The following is an 18360-nucleotide window of genomic DNA, read 5'->3' as shown; positions in this document are numbered from 1 at the left end:
CCTATATGTCATGTTAATTTTCAAAAATGGCTAAATTTTGAATTAATGTTGAGCCCAGGACATCTTTTCATGGGGACTACATTAAATGAATAAAAAACCTATTTAAAGATAATACCAGCCGTAAAATTTTAAGAAACCTTTGCTAAAATTGGCAAACTTTTATGGACCTTGCTAAAAACTACTAAAAACTACATAATTACGTTACTAAGAAAAAAATACAAGCATTTAAAGGGCCTACGAAACGGATGTTGGTTTTCGACTTGTGACTTACACGAAAGTTGAGCTAATGGTGGAAAAGTTTCTGACAACTGAAGACAAAAACAACAACTTAAATCATCTTAAATATCATATTCGGAATCTAAATATAACTGAAAATAAAATAAAAGTTTCCTACATATATTGGATATCCATTATTGATTTATTTGATATAAGTGCTTACTTTGCTTTTAACTCAAACTATAATTTTATCTAATTTTTCAGTTTAAAATTGCTTTTTACCTAGCTTTTAGACTTATATTTTTTGAAGACTTTCATTCGCCATAAAGTAAAACTATCCAACGATATATTTAGCTAGTCAAAAAACAAAAGTTTCTTTCAATTTTGTCATCACGGATATTGACTGCAACACCAAATGCAAAACTTCACTATCCAATTGTGAATATTTTGCATAATATGTTTTGATGTGTGTAGTACAACTCGTAAAGTCTCCCCGTTTTTTAAACTTTATCTTTTTGAGTTTTGGGAGGAAATTTGTCTGCTGCTCATGATCAAGTGTCCTTTTAAACATTTTTTTTTAATTCATACCAAATATCTTCAATAAGCATCGGCTCTGTAAAGCAAAAATAATTTTAAAACTGGGCTATTTGGAAAAGGTTAAGCTCTTTGGCAGTTCTGCTAATAATATGGTAAATTGCATGTTTGCTTTCGCAGAAAAAGACTTTTCTACTTTTAAGCTAGTGTCTTTCCCTTGGCGCTTTCACACTTTTTATATTTTAAACTTTTTTTTCTCTTTCTTCTTACAAAATTTATTTGCTTGTGTGTTTGAACGAACTGAAATAGCCTAGGTTAAATCATCAGGATGCTTTAGTTTAGACTTCGACGCCCATGCTAAAGTCGGTAGTGTCTACTTTAAGTGCCGCTTACAGCTTGTAATAATATTTTCATTTATATGGAGTAGTAAAAAATCGCTATACGAAGTTATACTGTGTACGCATGCCTACATGAAGCTATACTCCGTATAATTTCACGCTCCGAAAGAAACAATCTGTGCGTTAAAATTATTTGCACAAAGTTTATTCAGGGATGCCCAGAAATGTTTGAACTCTATGTTATGTTCATTAAAGATATAACTTACAGACGTTTTGCGCTATGCGCTATAAAAATGCAGTCAAATGGAAACGCGCGTCAAATCGAGCCTTAAATTAAACAAGCTGCGCCGGTGTGTTCGACCAGCGAAGACAATATACTTCTTGCATGTCGCCTGTGTCTTGTGACAATCAAAACACAGTTTCGGATTAGCTTCTCCCTATTTAAGTTTTGTTTGTGGATACATGAGTTTGACTTCTTATGTTTCCGTTGTTGACGTGAATTTAAAGAATTTCAGACGAACACACGCTATGACAGTAAAATGTCACGAAAACAAAGGTTGTGAAAAGAAGTGTTGGTTTTAGCATATATTTAAAGGGATGGTCAAAATATCCAATATTACTAGTAAACATGTGATAAATGTTTGTAATCTTCTGGGTAATTTAAGGTCATTTATTTCACAAAAGAAATTCCTCGCGTTTTGCAATATTTTCGTCTTGTGTAAACACTTCGCCGAGGTTTCCATGGTACAAGATAAACATGTGATCATGGATTTCTCTGAGTTTTAGTCACAAAATCAACATTAAATTCATCGATATCCAGACTGTTCAATTAAAGCATAAGCCTTGTTTGATGAACAGGATTATTGGATTACCGTTATGTTCGCCAGTTGTCGCTTGCAGCAATGACTTTTAACCAAACGGCACCCAGGAAAAATTTGATCTAATAAATATTTGTACAAAAAAATCGCGCATATATTAAACAAGCAATTAGAAGAATTATTTTTCCCTGGTAAATCGCGTTTAGGTCAATAACACAGTTTCATAACATAAATGTGTTTAAATATATAAAAAATCTAAGTTTGGAGAATAAACTGGAATTTAAATGTCTTTGTAAGTAGTCATGAATAATAATAGCATGTTTTGCTCATACAGGTAGCTAAAGAAATGCTCTTAGGTAGTTGTTTATGAAAGGCAAAATGTATGGCTTTTGCGACTTGCTGTGCAGAAAGGAAAACGCAAATGAATGACAATTTCTGACTTGGTATGAGAAATAAAAAGAGAAAGTAGTAGAAGTTGTGAAAATGTCTTCATTCAGATGTCAGGCAAAATTCATAAAATAATGTATAGACCAATCAACTCCTGTACCAAGGGTACATCCAGTGGATTTCAGTGTTTCAAATTTCGTGGCCTTTACATCTGCGTTCTGGAATTTTTAATTGGTTCTTTACTCACTTAATCACTATTAGAAAATCCTTTATTTTGCTCGCAAATGCCCTCACTGAACCGAACAAATATAATTAATTCTCGTACTATTTAAGGAGTTAAAATATGACCACGCTGGTTTGTGCTCATTGGTTGATTTTAATAATTCGGAGTTCGTTGTGATAAATTAATTTGTGTTAATTGCTGAATATGAATTTTAGGCATTTGCACTGACACGTTAATTTGCGTCTAAGCCTTTGTTTGAGAAAAACTGAATTTTGATATCCTCATAGAAAGCTTAATTAAATAGGCTGGGCTTAGTAGGGCGTAGTAGCAATTTAGTAGGGCGTAGTAGTTTAGTAGAGTGTAGTAGTTAAGTAGGGCGTAGTAGTTTGGCAGGAAATAAATAAATAAATTAAAATTGTTAAGAAATTATTAAGGTAAACTCAAAAAATTGGTTGTTTCTGAAAAAAGTCGCGAAACAAACTTTTCCGCATAGCGTAGGTGTAGCCGACAGGTTAACTGCAGCTAATTTCACAGGGAAAAGATTCACCAATTTAATAATTTTGGTTTATATAATATAATGTATAATTTTCTGTTGTTACAAACATCTATGATATGCTATAAGATAATATGGGTTATGTACAAAGTATGGCATATATATAATATACAATATATAACACTATATACAATATGCAAATAATATATATATAAAACATTACCATAGTCGAATTTGTATACGTTTATGACTAAAAATAATTTATAGTGTGCTATCGCGTCAGTCATTGGCTAAAAGGATAAATTATGCGATAGTGTCCGTTGGTTAAATTTAAATTTCTATAGTCGTCTTTGGATGCTGCAAAAATAATGCAGCATAGTCTGTCAAAAATCATCCAAATTTATTGTGAGTCAGTTCGGCATAATGTTCTTTTGAAATCGATCAGTGATCCACCGGTGGATGATCCAATACTGGATGATGAACCCCAAGAGCTCTTGGAACTATTAAACACATCGCTGTATCCTCTTGACCTTCGACATGGCTATAATAGTAAACAAATATATATCAACACAACAAATATTGCCCGACATATTTTCCCGACACAATTTCCCCGACACAAATCAAATGTTTGACATAGGCTTAAACACGGTAAAGCTAATTCTTTCATTTTGTCATGTTTATTTACAAGTGTTAAACTTTTTATGGCTTTTATTTAACAAAGCAATATGTTTTTGTTTTGAATAAACAAGTATAGTAAAATAGGCAAAGGAAAAAGTTTGGCTATTCACTAATCACACCACGTTGGTGGGCCTAAACATCTGTTTGTGTAAGGGTCGCCAAGATGTACTAGCAGAAAAACAAAATAAAACTTACAATGGGAACAGAAGACGTTCTGCAAACAGAGGGTCGTCTGTCTCGAGTACGCGATGACGCCAGAGTAACAAATAATGTATTCGAGATAATCACGCCACCATTTAAACCGGAAATCGCTCTGCAAGCGTCAGCAGGTGACATAAAGTTGACAACTCCAGACCTTTTTGTTTTCGTCTTTGAAGTGGTTGTAATTTTTGTGCTGAGGATTTTTCCGAATCGTGAAAACTCTTCATAAAGTCGGTCTTCGTTCAATTCGTCGTCAAGGTTTTGAATGTTTAAGGCAATACCTAGTTGAAAAAAAATAACAAACTTTTAGTCTAGATTACCTTCATGTTTTTTTAAATAATTAAGATTGCCAAATTTATAATTGTCTCTATTTAAGGTATACGATAACAGGTATTCGAGGCGATTAAATACATCAGTCTGTTAATTCTTCATCCCCTTTATATCATATTAACAAAATGCGGCCAAGTTAAACACGAGGCGTAATTGGAGTTTCACGAAACCCTTTAAAATTATAAGAAAAGAGAGAGATGGAAAGCGTTGATGTTTTGATCAGCAAAATTATTATACACACAACTTGCCACCATTAACGGTTTCTACGAATGTAATTTTTATTTTCTAAAGCATTCATTTGTACACATGGCTGCAAGGAAAATCAATAAACCTTCTTCAAAGAATTAACAGAATTGATACGGAGAGAAAACCATAGAGAAACTTACCTTCAAATTTACTGATCCTCTCGTCGCTATTTGATCGCATACCAAAAGCTAAATCAACATTTACTTGTGGCATCTTGAATAAAAATAATTCCCTTTGAAGAAAGTCTATCTCTATTTGTTGTTTCGTCTACAACGATTCCAGTACGTTTGAAGATAGTGGACTGTCCGTAGGGTATTTAAACTCAATTGAAATATGAGATGCTCAGTATGTTATCAGTGGTGGTCTTGTCTTCAATGACAAGTGAAATGTCAATATTTTTTCTGCTCCTTGAATTACTGTTTACCTATAAAGCCGCATGCATTACCGCATATTGATGGTATTGAACGGATATTGCGTCATTTTTTTCCTCCAATTTTTATGTGCACTCGACTGTCAAAGAAAATGTTTAAAAATACTTTCGCTGCATAAATCATCATACATCCATCCAGGCTAGAACCTAAAACGATATTTGTACAGCCTATCTGTCTAGACTGTGTTAGTTCTGCTTTTAACGTTATCTGTTCCAGTAGCGATCAGCTAGATTAAAATTAAAACATGCTAAAAAGAACCAGGATGAATCTTAAAAGTAAAATTTTGCATCAATATTTGTTATTTATCGTATAATAAGTAGATATACAATAGGTAAACATAGGTTATTGAGATTTATTAACCCGAGGTGATTTATATTCAACGACGCGCAGCGGAGTTGAATATAATATCACCGAGGGTTAATAAATCCAATAACCTATGTTTACCTATTGTATATATGTTTTATTGTATACCCAAAAGAGATTTCTTTGTTTTGATGTTTTTGTAAAAAGAATTTTCTCGACAAAAAAGTTCCCGCCATTTCACGTGTTTGGAAATCGACCAATCAGAAAACGGACCACTAAGAAACAACCAATCACAGTTATTACGATAAAAATTAATGAGGCGGAAAGGATAAAATCAAAACATGCGTTTACGAATGTTTTTTCAAAACTATTGTTACGTCACAAGCATTGAATAATACGGGTGGAATACGATTATTTATTCAATGGCTGTTTTTGCTTACGGGTATATAATAAATGCATTTAACTGTGAAACAGGAGTTAATAAACGATGCTTTTCGTGTATATACTCCTGGTAAATGTTATGCTTTGGAGGAACAAAAATATTAATGGGTAGATAATTTTTTTATTCAAATACGGAATCTATTAAGGTGTTGCATCCAAGGCTTGGGTTACAGGAAAACTCCAAGGGTTCAAGGTCCTGACAAAAATAGAGAAAAAAAAAGATCTTTAAAAATTTTGTACAAAATTTTGAACAGCTGCTAACCCATATCTTCAGGCATTGAACAATAATTAGTTGGAGAAATTGAATCAAAAAAATTAAAATTATTTCTGGAAACTACATCAGTTTATTGATTAATTAATACACTCTTTAAGGCTCTTTCTGTCTCTAATGCTAACAATAAATCTATTTAGACTATTTTGGTTTGTTATGTAAAATTTAAATACTGACAAATCGTTATATCGTTATATGATACCACTTGCTCGCAAGGGAATTCGGTTACAAATGTTACACAATACATTTATAACAAATGGCTCCAAAATTGCTTTTAAACCACCCATTGAAGTTTTCGGAATGCATGCATGTGATGATAGAATATTTTTCTTGCGGAAATACAAATATGTCAATATTTGTTAATGAAAACCAACAATTTATTGTCATGACATGAAATAATCACTGTCGAACGACTTGTATTGAATGATCTGATTCAGTGAATCGAATAGAGCACAGCCGTGAGATATATAGGTGTGTAAAATGCAACTATTGTCATATAAAGTTGGTTTCTATTTCCTGCCGAAAACACCTTTACTTTCGAGGTTTTCTAGAGCGGATGAAAGTTATAGAAAGTCTCACACAGGAAATGAGAGAAAAAAAACGCAAGAGCATAGTAATGTTATTCTTTACACGCCAGTGAAGTCAATTAGTCAGCGTTTTTTGTAAACCAATTTCTCCTATTACCAATTGAGGTAGCATGCATCTTTGTTTTAAAACAAAAACAGCAAATATAAATGCGCCACCTTCATTGACGCCAGGAAATTTCCATCAACAAAATAAAATTACCAATTTATTTCAAAGGGAAAATTACGCGTGAAGAAAGAGAGCTGCTTTCCATGGTTTTCAGGTCTCCATGTATCATCTAATTTCGTTCATGAGGTAGGTAGCTAGATGAATGTATAAATAAGGAGAGGGAATGTTTTTTATTTCCATTTCATGTCCTAAATTCCACAGAGATGATCATGGTTCTCAAATTTTTGTCTTACCTTAAATTCCTGTTGGTTTTCCTGTTAAAGAAAAGAGATAATGCAGAAAGCAGTAAGAATTATTTAGAAAGAATATCGATAAATTATATCGAGCATTTTTAAATATGATATCTTTTATCTGCTACTTTAGATTAAATCGTGACTCAATTCAAAATCAAAACATTTGAATGTCACGAGAATGATTTGTACTTTACGTCTCGCTTTTCCATTTAACTTTAAATTCACTTGGCAGACAATTAGGATGGAATTTTTCTCAATATTTTATTTGCATTTTTAATTGCAAGTGTAATATATTTTGCCCTTAATAATTAGAAAATTTAGTAGTTTTAGTTTTAATAGCCTAAGAACGGTCTAAATTTAAAATCAATTTGAACTGGATGTATATCCCACATTTTAGGCTCCTCTGCACTACATTTAGTTTTAGGTATTTCCTTTTTGATTTTTTAACTTTATTTTAGCCGTATACAAGTGAAGGAGAAAATTAACCATTCCAATGTTTTAGATCTGTAATTTGTTATTGTCCCGCAGAATTGCGTAACATAATGGAGATAAAAATGATATTACCCCATGATCAGGTGTCCACCCATTGTTTCATGGGTTTTTTTTTTAAGAAAGTAAAACTATATTTATCTTTTCCTTTTGGTTAGAAAAATTATCCTTTTGTAAGTCTATTCAATTTCTTCCCTTTCTACGCCCATACACAGTATTTACCCAGAGGGTGACAAATTCTCCAATAGGCTTTTTATTTGCAATTTTATCTATTTTTGCAGCTATGCAGCGGGATGGCGTACCTATTCTGCAAAAGATTGTTATTATTTATTCTATTTTTATGTAAATCACCTGTAATAAATTTATGGCAAAATATGTTCATTTTGGCGCACTAAAAAGCATTTTAAAAGTCTTAGAAGATAATTAAGATTGTCTTTTTGAGATATTTTAGGCATTAAAAACTTTCCTGGAAAGTTTACCAAACGACAATCAACATATCGAAAATTTTTAAACATTTATGCTGACATCAGCACATAACTAAGCGAACAAACATAAAATGGGGCTGCCATCTTGCGCGGATGCATTTTAAACATTTTTTGGGAGTGACGATGGCACTTAAAGAAATGCAAATTGTTTGACAAAGCTTTTGAAGGTATAAAATAAAGCATAGTTAGCTAATTTCACAGCACAAATCAAATTTATTTAAAGCATTGTACATATACAAGGTTAGAGTTTTCGATTTACCAACTTTGTATTTTGGGTGCTACAATTTCATAGCACACTTTGTTTTCGACTTTTTTTGCTAATCTTTTGCGCTGGTGGATTTAGATTAATATGAACCACTTAAACGTGATGTTGACTGAGAGTATAATGTACTTACAATATAAACTGCTTAAAAGGACACTTTTAGAATGAAACACTTCATATACACTTTAATCGTACTACTTTGAACTTGAATGGTTTGATGTGGAACGTGAAACATGAATGGTCACGTAACGTCTGTCAGAAAAAAGGAATGAATGAAGAAATAACTTAATACGTTTCTCCTCTTTTATAGAAGATGAGAAAGCACGAAGTTAATGCTGTCAGATTCCGTTAAACTTAATTTTTTGCCTTTTTTAACAACTTTTTTCTTATTTCTCATAGTTGTGATACTTACTGATTTTTGTTCAGACGTGAACCAAATTTGTAGTTCATATCCTTTGGTTATCTTGCATATTGGGCATTACTTCAAGCTACCCTTTAAATATCCATGAAGTCATTACTATTGGTAAATTTAGTATGTATAATTAGAACTTAAAAGTTATACCATAGAATTATTTTATGTTTTTTGAAAACTAACTATACCTGATTTTCCGATTTTAAAATCGGACTTTAGCCTTTCGAAAAAATCTAGAGTGTAACTTTTTTATATGTTGCCTGAAATTGATATTGAACTGAAATAGATGAAATTTAAGGCTAGACCTGGGTATCTTAAACAAATTTCGTTACATAGAAGAAAGTGCTGGCGTAAGCAATAACGTATGGCCCGTTGTGTTACCCAGACGAAATACGATAAGACTCACGAATCGCTACTTTCTGAGTACTTATCGAGTGTCTTCCAAAAGAAAAGACAATATTCATCCGCCATCATGTCAAAACGTATCTTATCTACCAAACAGTTATCATAAAACAATATTTGTAATGTATTTACTACACCTTAGTAGTAATTAAAAAACGTAGAAATAAACTTAATGTCGGGTTCAAGCTTCAGTAGCGTTTCTCAATTTAGCACATTTGAGAAAAAGACTTTCCCAAATATTGTTATTTGCTATCGAAACGGTGATAATTGAAAACTTTGTCAACATCTCTATGACAGGTAAGTGTTCAACATAACATCAAAAGGTTTTCAATAATTTATTGATTGAAAAACAACATCGTATGCAATGTGAAAATAATTCCACTGCAAGGCAATTTGCATTGGGATTGTAGTAAACTTGTAGTTGCGAAACGCTCTTTTTGTGTGAAAATTTTGTAATAGGACTCTGTTAAATTGGGCAAATAAATTACAGAACATAAAATGAGACATTAGGAGAGGGCATGGTTTATTGCACAGTGTTTTTTCCGTTATCTCTGATTGACTCACATGATTTACATGGAACATGCAGTAACTGAGTGTGAATCTACATGACATTGATTAAAGGCGATAGGAAACACTATAATCTCCGTTATTGATGCTTCTTTCCGTCTTTGCATATTCTGGATAACAATGTTTTTATAAGAAAAAAATTTAAAAAAAACGCCGCTAGATAATCGATGTAGCTTTTATAGCAAGCTTTAGTTAAAAGGTACTTGTATGAAATAAATTATAAATTGTAAACATTCTCTAATTGTATTTAAACGTCCAATATAATATTCAAGATAATTTAAAATGTTGTTTTTGTCTCCAAATGCTTATAACCGTTTTTCAAAGCATTAACTCTACTTTCATGTAAATGACTTAAGTCCAAGTCAATAATCAGTTTTGTAACCTCCGCGCTACATCATTCGTTATATGTGGGACAATATTCGTGTATGGTTTTCGTCGCGTCGTAATGCTTTCCGTCGTGTCGTATTTTTCTTCGTGGCGTGGTTTTCTTAGACTCGTAATAGTTTTTGTCGTGTCGTAACTTTCTTCGTCGTGAATAAAGAGTTAAATAAGGCAATAATGACTAGATCTAGACTAAGAAATAAATACTTAAAAAACAAAAGCGATGAAAATAAAACTGCTTTTAAAAAGCAAAGAAATAAATGTGTCAAACTAGTACAAAAAAGTAAAGAAACCTACTATAACAATTTGGAGATTAAAAGTGTTACAGATAATAAAAAATTCTGGAACACAGTTAAACCTTGCTTTACTGAGAAAGTCAAAAACAAAGAGCTGATAACATTAGTTGAAAATGGAAAAACTATCACTGATGACCTTGAAATAGCATCGATTTTCAATGATTATTTTTGCAACCTTGTTCCCAATCTTAGAATCAAGCTAAATGAAAATCCACAAAATGATAATATTTTTAATGATAAATCTATTGAGACCTCGTTATCAAAATTTGCTAATCATCCAAGTGTTGTCAAAATCAAACAGTTTTATGAAGAGTATGATAAAAAGCTTTCTTTTAGACGAGTCAGCCTATCTGATGTTACAAAAAAAATTAAAGATTTGGATAAAAATAAAACTACACAGCAGTCTGACATTCCAACGAAAATAATACAGGAAAATTCTGACATTTTTGGAAATGTTTTGTGCAATAGCATAAATTATAACATCGACCAATCCAATTTTCCAAAAAGCCTTAAGAACGCAGACGTCATTCCAGTTTTTAAAAAGGAGGACCGTACGGACAAGTGTAACTACCGCCCGGTCAGTATACTGCCTAATATCTCTAAGATATTCGAAAAATGCTTATACGAACAAATTGAAGCTTTTTTTCAACCTATTTTTAACAAGCAGCAGTGTGGTTTTCGGAGAGGTTTTAGTACGCAGCAATGCCTTATAGCAATGATTGAAAAATGTAAAAAAAGCCTAGATAATAAAGGATCTTACGCAGCGTTATTGACAGACTTGTCTAAAGCTTTTGACTGTATAAATCACGATTTACTTATTGCTAAATTGCACGCTTATGGGTTTGACAAGGATGCTTTGAGATTAAAACATAGCTATTTAACTGGCCGGAAACAAAGAGTTAAAATAAACAACTCATTTAGTACGTTACTGGACATCTTATTTGGTGTGCCACAAGGGTCTATTTTAGGCCCACTACTCTTCAACGTTTTCCTGATAGATTTATTTCTGATAACGATTGAAACTGATATAGCTAGCTACGCAGATGACAACACCCCATATACGTATGGGTCTGATAAAAATCAAGTTGTAGAAGACCTTGAAAAAACAGCAAAAAGAATGTTTATGTGGTTTGCTGAAAACGGTATGAAAGCCAATGAAGCAAAGAGCCATCTTCTTTCTAGCTTACCACTTGATACAAAAGCTGTCGTTGGAGACACGTACATTGAAAACAGTGACCAACAGAAACTGTTAGGGATAAAAATTGATCGAAAATTAAAATTTGATTTGCATGTAACGGACTTATGTCAAAAAACCAGCCAAAAACTACATGCGTTAGCGCGTGTTGCACCTTACATGGATACTCAAAAAAGAAGAGTTATTATGAAGGCTTTTGTTACCTCTCAATTCAGTTACTGTCCTTTGATATGGATGTTCCACAATAGAACATTGAATAACAGAAATTATAATCTGCATGTAAGAGCACTTCGAATAATCTATTGTGACCATACATCAACATTTAAGGAACTGTTACATAGAGATAAATCAAAAACGATACACGAAAAAAATCTTGAAACACTAGCTATAGAAATATATAAAGCTAAAAACAAACTCTCACCTGATATAATAAGTGATATTTTTCTGTTCCGTAGTAGCACTTATAATTTGAGAAATGAAAGAGAACTTTGCTATCGCACAGCAAAAACGTCTACTTATGGCACTGAAACTATCTCAAATTTTGCGCCAAAATTGTGGCAGATGATACCATCAAATATAAAAACATCTGAAACGTTACAAAAGTTTAAGTCAAAAATTAAGAAATGGAATCCAGAAAGTTGCCCTTGTAGGTTGTGCAAACCGTATATTAATGGATCAGGTTTTATTTGACAGGCAGACTTTTATTTAGTATTTATAGCATTTTGCGATTTGTTTTTGTTGTGTTTTTTTTTTTTTTTTTTTCCCGAATTTTCTGGCATACCACTTCCTTGCAATATATAGGATCTCAAAAATAAAAGCTATAGTCTAACCATCCTTTATCTCAGGATGATGGTATGCAAAGCAAAGAAGTCAAATTAACTAAATTAATTGCCTTCTTCATTGACTTTAATTAGCGACTTTTCCCGAGAAGCTAGAATTTTTTTTTTTATTTTTTTTTACACGTCAATGTAAAAAAAATTGTTAATAATAATAATAGGCAAAATAGTTATGCTTTTTTTACACGGAATTACTAATTTGGTGAAGCTTTTACACAATATATTTCACCTTCCTTTTAGTGGCTTTGGTCTTTCTACTGGGTAGAGCTAGCTATTATTTTGTCATTTTCTTTTAATAAACGATACATTCTTAGATATAGACTTAGCTAGCTATACATTTTAACCCTATTCGGTCCGGGGTTTTTCGAACATACTGAGACCGAGAGGCGGAATCTGCCCCCCCCCCCCTTAATAACTTTTCATAGGGTTGTTTAAATTGAGTCAAACTTGGCACACTTATAGTACGTCATGAAAGGAACAAAATGGCAGCAATAAATTTTTGCTTGTGTCAGCACATTTTCTGTGACGTCATCAGAAGCTTGAAACTTTTTAAAAATGGCACTATCTGCTTAAAATTTAATTACTTTTGTTCCAGAGCGAATTTTTGCATTCTGCTTAAAGTTTCTGAAAGCTAAATAAAAGTTACTTAACATATTATCCGGTTTTTACGTGGATCGCATAAAAAAGTGCCGAAAATTGCCCTAATATTCGTTTTTTTCCTGATTTCCGGGTAAAATCCGACAAAATCGGGATATTGGATTAATCACGCGTCCAAATTATACAAAATGATTCTTCTTAATAAAACAAAGTTGTGTTGCTAGTTTAAAGTTTATAAGATAATCCTAACAGGAGTTATTAAATTTTCCCCATTATAAGGATTTCATAGATCTTTTTAGGGGTATTTTCGAGTAATGGCCAATATCAGGACCATTGAAAAGTATGGGACCTGAAAATTTCACATGCAGGTGTCTAATAGATAAATATTGAAAGTCAGTAAGTTTCATAGCCAAATAACATTGGAATAAGGAGTTATTAAAAAAAACCGCCAGGGGAATAGGGTTAAGCATGCTACACTGTATAATCTATTATCTATTTTGTAGTTTAAATGGATTCTGATGAAAATATCAAAAATCAAGTAACTAACTACATAAACATAAATTATTACATAAAACTCTTACACAACACATAATATTTCTTCATAAACACAAATGTAAAACTAACTTAAAAATAGAATATAATTTTTAGCACTAAACTAAAGGTTTTGTTTATTTTACTGCACTTTATTCATGTGGCTTGGATTTCTTGTAAGCGCTACAAGTATTTGGTAAATTCGTGTTAAAGAAGCATGAAAATTTTCGCCACGAAGTGAAATATGCCGCGAAGTAAAATACGCCACGAAGTGAAATACGCCGCAAAGTGACATACGCTGCGACGAACACAAATACGACTCGACGGAACGTTAAACAACCCTACAAAGAAAGTATAACTCCATAATATTTTGCATATTCTGTAAGTTTTTATATTTAAGGTTGTGCAGTCATCTTTTGAAAGATGGCTGCACAACCTTTTATTCTCGGCGCCCTATTATAGGGAACAAGAATCTCAAAAACAAGAATAAAATCTACTTTATTATTGCCTATAGAAGCAATTTGACACACAACTCAAACGTTTAGAGTTTATTTGGAAAGTGTACATTGAAACAAAATATATTTCGCAATTTTCAGGATATTTGTTTATGTTTAGCACTTAAGGATTTGCAGAAATAAGAATCAAGTTAATGTTATATTTTGGGATTGCAAATATTTGTGAACAGTATAAAGATTATTGGCTGTCAGAAACACAACAACTTTAGTGACTATTTGTCATGTAACCAAGGCGAGGTCGGGAAACTTTTCATGCTTGCAATTTGTGTAAGCTCCGAGATGTTATGGTCATCGGCAAAATTTAGTCAGAACAATTTCCCTTTCTGTGACAGCGATCATGATTGTAACGGCGATTTTGTTATCTTTTTTGAAAACAAAATGTTCCTTTTCCTCCGCAATTTTTCTACTTCTTTCAAAAAAATAAAAATAAAAAATAAACATTATAAAAAAAAAATTCATTTGTTGGGACCAACAGAAAAAAAGAACATCAAACATGATTGATTCGACTGTTGCATCAGATGCTCAACTGATTTCAACTTTCAAACAGGGGATTTCGTTCACGCTATACGCTGTAAATAAAGTAGACAAAAGGGGAGGGAGAGTAAGTTTTACGAACGCAGATGCAAAGAAGATAAGGGGGTATTAGATTTCAGATTGGTAAAGATTGAAGCCACGTGACTGTTCTAACCACACAAGAAACATTTCATTAAATTATTCAATCATGTTGCCTTACACAAGGTCCATCACTGATCAAATATAGCTGATGTTGTGCTGATTCTTAACAATACCTGACAGTTTTTTGTTTACGCATGTCGTAACTATCGACGTGGAGAAAGTAAATAGCGCTTAAACGTATGCAATCAATACTAGCATCACGTGCACATTGACATTACGTGCCTACTGACATTATTCTTCTTACGCTGACATCAATATAACATATGACTGTTGTCTAAATAAGTTTCTTCTTGGCCCACACGTACCGACACGTTTCCTCTATAGGCAATCATTTCCTTGAGGTCTGACCTTAGGTTGCTAACATTGATGGGTACTTCTGGCTCTCACGTTTTATGGCAGGTTGCTTACAAGCTTGTTGGTATGTGAACCCTACCTTTGTCCTTGAAATCTTGTTTGTCGGTAGAGAGCTAGACACAAACCCACAAAAACTCCAAAACGCACTGGAATGCTTTTTAAGCAAAAAATTATTTTTTGTTTCTAAGAAGATCAACCTACTGGACTCTTCACAGTCCAGTAGGTTGCAATAAAAGATCTTAACTTTGAGTTTAAAATGTAACATGCGTTGTTCTTAATCAAATAAAACTCTTAAAAAAGTGCTAAATTATAAAGAGGGCCTGCAAAACAAAAAAGTAGCCATAAGTTTATGGAAAATCCATTTAATTTTACGTTGCAACTACCGTCTTTGACTCAAAAAAAGAAATCGAGCATCTCTATATTAACAGCTCGTACATAACATAAATGCATTACAATATTTATTAAGTGCAAAAATGTTCTGACTTTAGGACCCCCTCAAAGTTACTTCTTACTTTATGCTAACAAATGAACTAGGAATTCTTCAGTATGTATTTCCAGCATGAGTAATTCGTTCACCTGTGTTGAGCTGTTTGTATGAAGTAATGAACCAATTTTTGGGAAAGAAGTTTAAAAAAAATATCGCGCAGATAGAGAGAAATTTGCACATATTGTTTAAGACCATATCGTGGTACGTCCAGCCGCGACTTAACCTATGATTACAAAATGAAGTCATAATTAAACCAAGTAATTAAAGAGCATTTAAAAGTGAACAGTTTGCGCTGGAGGAACGTGCACTGTTCAGTTATCAGTAGCATATGTTATTGTAATAAAAACTAAGACACGCGTTTCGTCCTTCATGAGTTTTTTAGTGATGGAAAAATACTATTATGGACACTCATTAGCCAATTTGTAAAACCTTGTGGTGAAATATACAGTTACCGCAGTTTATCGAGAACTTTTTTTATCAAAATAGTATTTAGGCTTCCCTGGCCATTCCATCATGTCGTCGGCATAGACAAAGCCCATGCCATTTCTCTCTGAATTATAAATATATTTCACCAAATATACATCCACGGCGTGTGTTGAGTTGTTTGAGAACAATTTTTTAGGATATAATGTCAAAAACAACTGTCCAGTAGGATATTGTAAAAATGGCAAGTCGCGACCAATTGATTTGGAATTTTTTCTGATTGAAACTAAAAGTTTTTTATTTCTCTTTAAAGTTTTTTCGAAATATCTGTAATCAATTGAAGCGCTGATGGCTCCCCCTGGATAATATTGGAAACCATAGTAATCGTAAAACATATCTTCATCCAAACTTTTAATACTGTCTTCATTAACCAAATATGGTGATATTGCAAGCTTCATTAACCAAACGAGACGACAAACATTCGAACTTAACGTACAAACAATGTAATCTGATCGAGCGAGGAAATGCAAGTCTATAAGAATTGTCTCGATTACTACCTTAGATGGCGCTTCTATCTTATATTGTATCATGGATTCCTGTCTAAGTTTGATAGGCATTGTAATGATATTGTAGTTTGGTGGTAATAGCTCCTTTATTCTGAACAGCGAGCCAAAGTCGTCAGTCGCCAAATAAGTGTTCTTTCTACTGGAATTATCAAGCTTGTTCTGAAAAATTTCTAGAACTTTATTAACATACAGATTTTCACTATAATAATTCGATTCCGGCATTTTGTCTCCACCGTGACGTACATGCATAGCAACCACAGGCTTTTCGTAATTTATTTCCGCAGATAACTTTCTTAAGTGGCGCAAGAAAGATTTTTTAGGGTGTAATAATTTGTATGATACAAATTGAGCTGCAAACCACAATTTGGGATCGGAAACATTTAGGCTCCTTAATTTTCTTTCGATCTCTGTTGGTATGGTGCCTGGCATATGTCTTGGAGTCGGAAACGCAGGTTGAGGATTAAATGTTAGAATTTGATATGTATTATTAATATCGTACCCGTTCTCAAGATAACATTTAGGATCATGCACGTCACAAAAACGTTTGTAGCGTTGCGAAGTATCAGCAAGAATGCGATTATATTCTTTCCTGGCATAATTACATCGTTTTGTGTCAATTTGTAACCAGTTGCTTAATCCTCCAAAGTGCTTGTAAATGCTTGGCTCGATAATAAACATTCGGCCCAAGCCGTAAGCCACTTGAATACAAACGCCATATCGATGAAGAATCGAGCCAAAACCAGCAAAATTATTTGTAATCTTGCAGTGCAATACTTTCTTCTTTAAGCATTTTTTTTTCTCTTGCAAGAACTTGATTTGTTTCCATATTTTTAAGTGAATAGACTTCAACGTAAAATATTCTTTTGGATTTTTTTGTTGATTTCTTTTTGCATGTATCTGCACATATTTTTCTGTGTCAAAGCGAAATGAAAGTAGCAACAACACTGCTCCAAAAGCAACAAGTGACATGAATACGCGACGCCTTAACATGTTATAGCTACTACAAGCTTTAACCTCAAAGACTTCTACTGATTTGCAAAGAAACACTTGTTTATTTTTTATCCCTCTCTTCGTCCTTATGAGGCCACTTTAATTATTAATTTAATTAAGTGATAAGGGTACTTCTTCTCATAAAAGCATAATTATTTTTTTACGAAACAAACGAACAATTTTTTTGATTAGACACAGTCATTAAAGAAAATGGCCAGTGCTCTCCGCCGTAGAGATTAATTGTAACTTTAGGTTGGTGAGGTTATATCTATAGCGTTGAAGGATTTTTGTATTTGGTTCGATTGTTTAACTCACCTTATTATACATCAGCTTATTAAGCATATGTAAATATTTTCGCGAAATAAACGCAATATGGAACGATTTTCCACTACAAGCGAAGAAGAACTTAAGAATTTAAAAGATAAATCACTGCTCTAACTTTAACTAATTTGTATTAAATTAACATGAATATATTACTCTAAAATTTATATTCATTTAATTTTATTCAGGCGTGTCATAAACGAGGTTTGGTTCCGTTTTATATATTATTACGCCTTGTGTGTGAGCACGCACAATGAGGCTATTTCAGCCTTTCAACTTTCAGAGCTAAACTTTCTCTTAAATAAAGTTGAAGTTAAGTTAAATATGTTTTGTCTTGAGCCGGAAAATATTTTCTTAAAGATCTTTTTTGTAAGAATATACTCTGAACAATGGGTCAGAAGTTAGGAATATACTAAGAATATGTATAACGCACAAAATTGGTTAGCAGTTCAGTTTTTTTATTGGTAAACAAAGTGAATTTTTTTCTATCCAAAGCAATGGTCCGTTACGTCTAGCAGAATTAGCTATAGCGACATATAGCAGGCTTTATTTTATTAAGACAATATACATTTTCAGGCCATAGTCATGCTAAGAATGAACTTGTTCCTCATAACTTGTTCCTCATAAGAAAATATTGATCACAATGAGAATAGTATTTGTCATTAAGGCTGAAACGAAAA

The 18360-nt window shown here is 32.7% G+C and overlaps 2 protein-coding genes across 2 annotated transcripts; both read right to left on the bottom strand.

Annotated features, from left to right (window-relative positions):
* Window positions 1-1935: 1935 nt before the first annotated feature.
* LOC130647248 (embryonic polyadenylate-binding protein B-like) lies at window positions 1936-5161 on the bottom strand. Its single transcript, XM_057453035.1, has 3 exons — window positions 4605-5161; window positions 3883-4169; window positions 1936-3550 (listed from the first exon to the last, which is right to left on the bottom strand). The coding sequence occupies exons 1-3, from the start codon at window positions 4675-4677 to the stop codon at window positions 3410-3412; spliced, it is 501 nt and encodes a 166-aa protein (XP_057309018.1). The 5' UTR covers window positions 4678-5161; the 3' UTR covers window positions 1936-3409.
* A 9972-nt stretch (window positions 5162-15133) lies between these two features.
* Window positions 15134-17458, bottom strand: LOC130647727 (alpha-(1,6)-fucosyltransferase-like). Its single transcript, XM_057453682.1, has one exon. The coding sequence runs from the start codon at window positions 17357-17359 to the stop codon at window positions 15839-15841; it is 1521 nt and encodes a 506-aa protein (XP_057309665.1). The 5' UTR covers window positions 17360-17458; the 3' UTR covers window positions 15134-15838.
* Window positions 17459-18360: the final 902 nt, after the last annotated feature.

This window comes from Hydractinia symbiolongicarpus, chromosome 6 (genome assembly GCF_029227915.1).
Source record: "Hydractinia symbiolongicarpus strain clone_291-10 chromosome 6, HSymV2.1, whole genome shotgun sequence".
Taxonomy (NCBI): Eukaryota; Metazoa; Cnidaria; class Hydrozoa; order Anthoathecata; family Hydractiniidae; genus Hydractinia; species Hydractinia symbiolongicarpus.
Note: the sequence above shows the minus strand (reverse complement) of the source record. Positions and strands in the feature narration are given on the sequence as shown.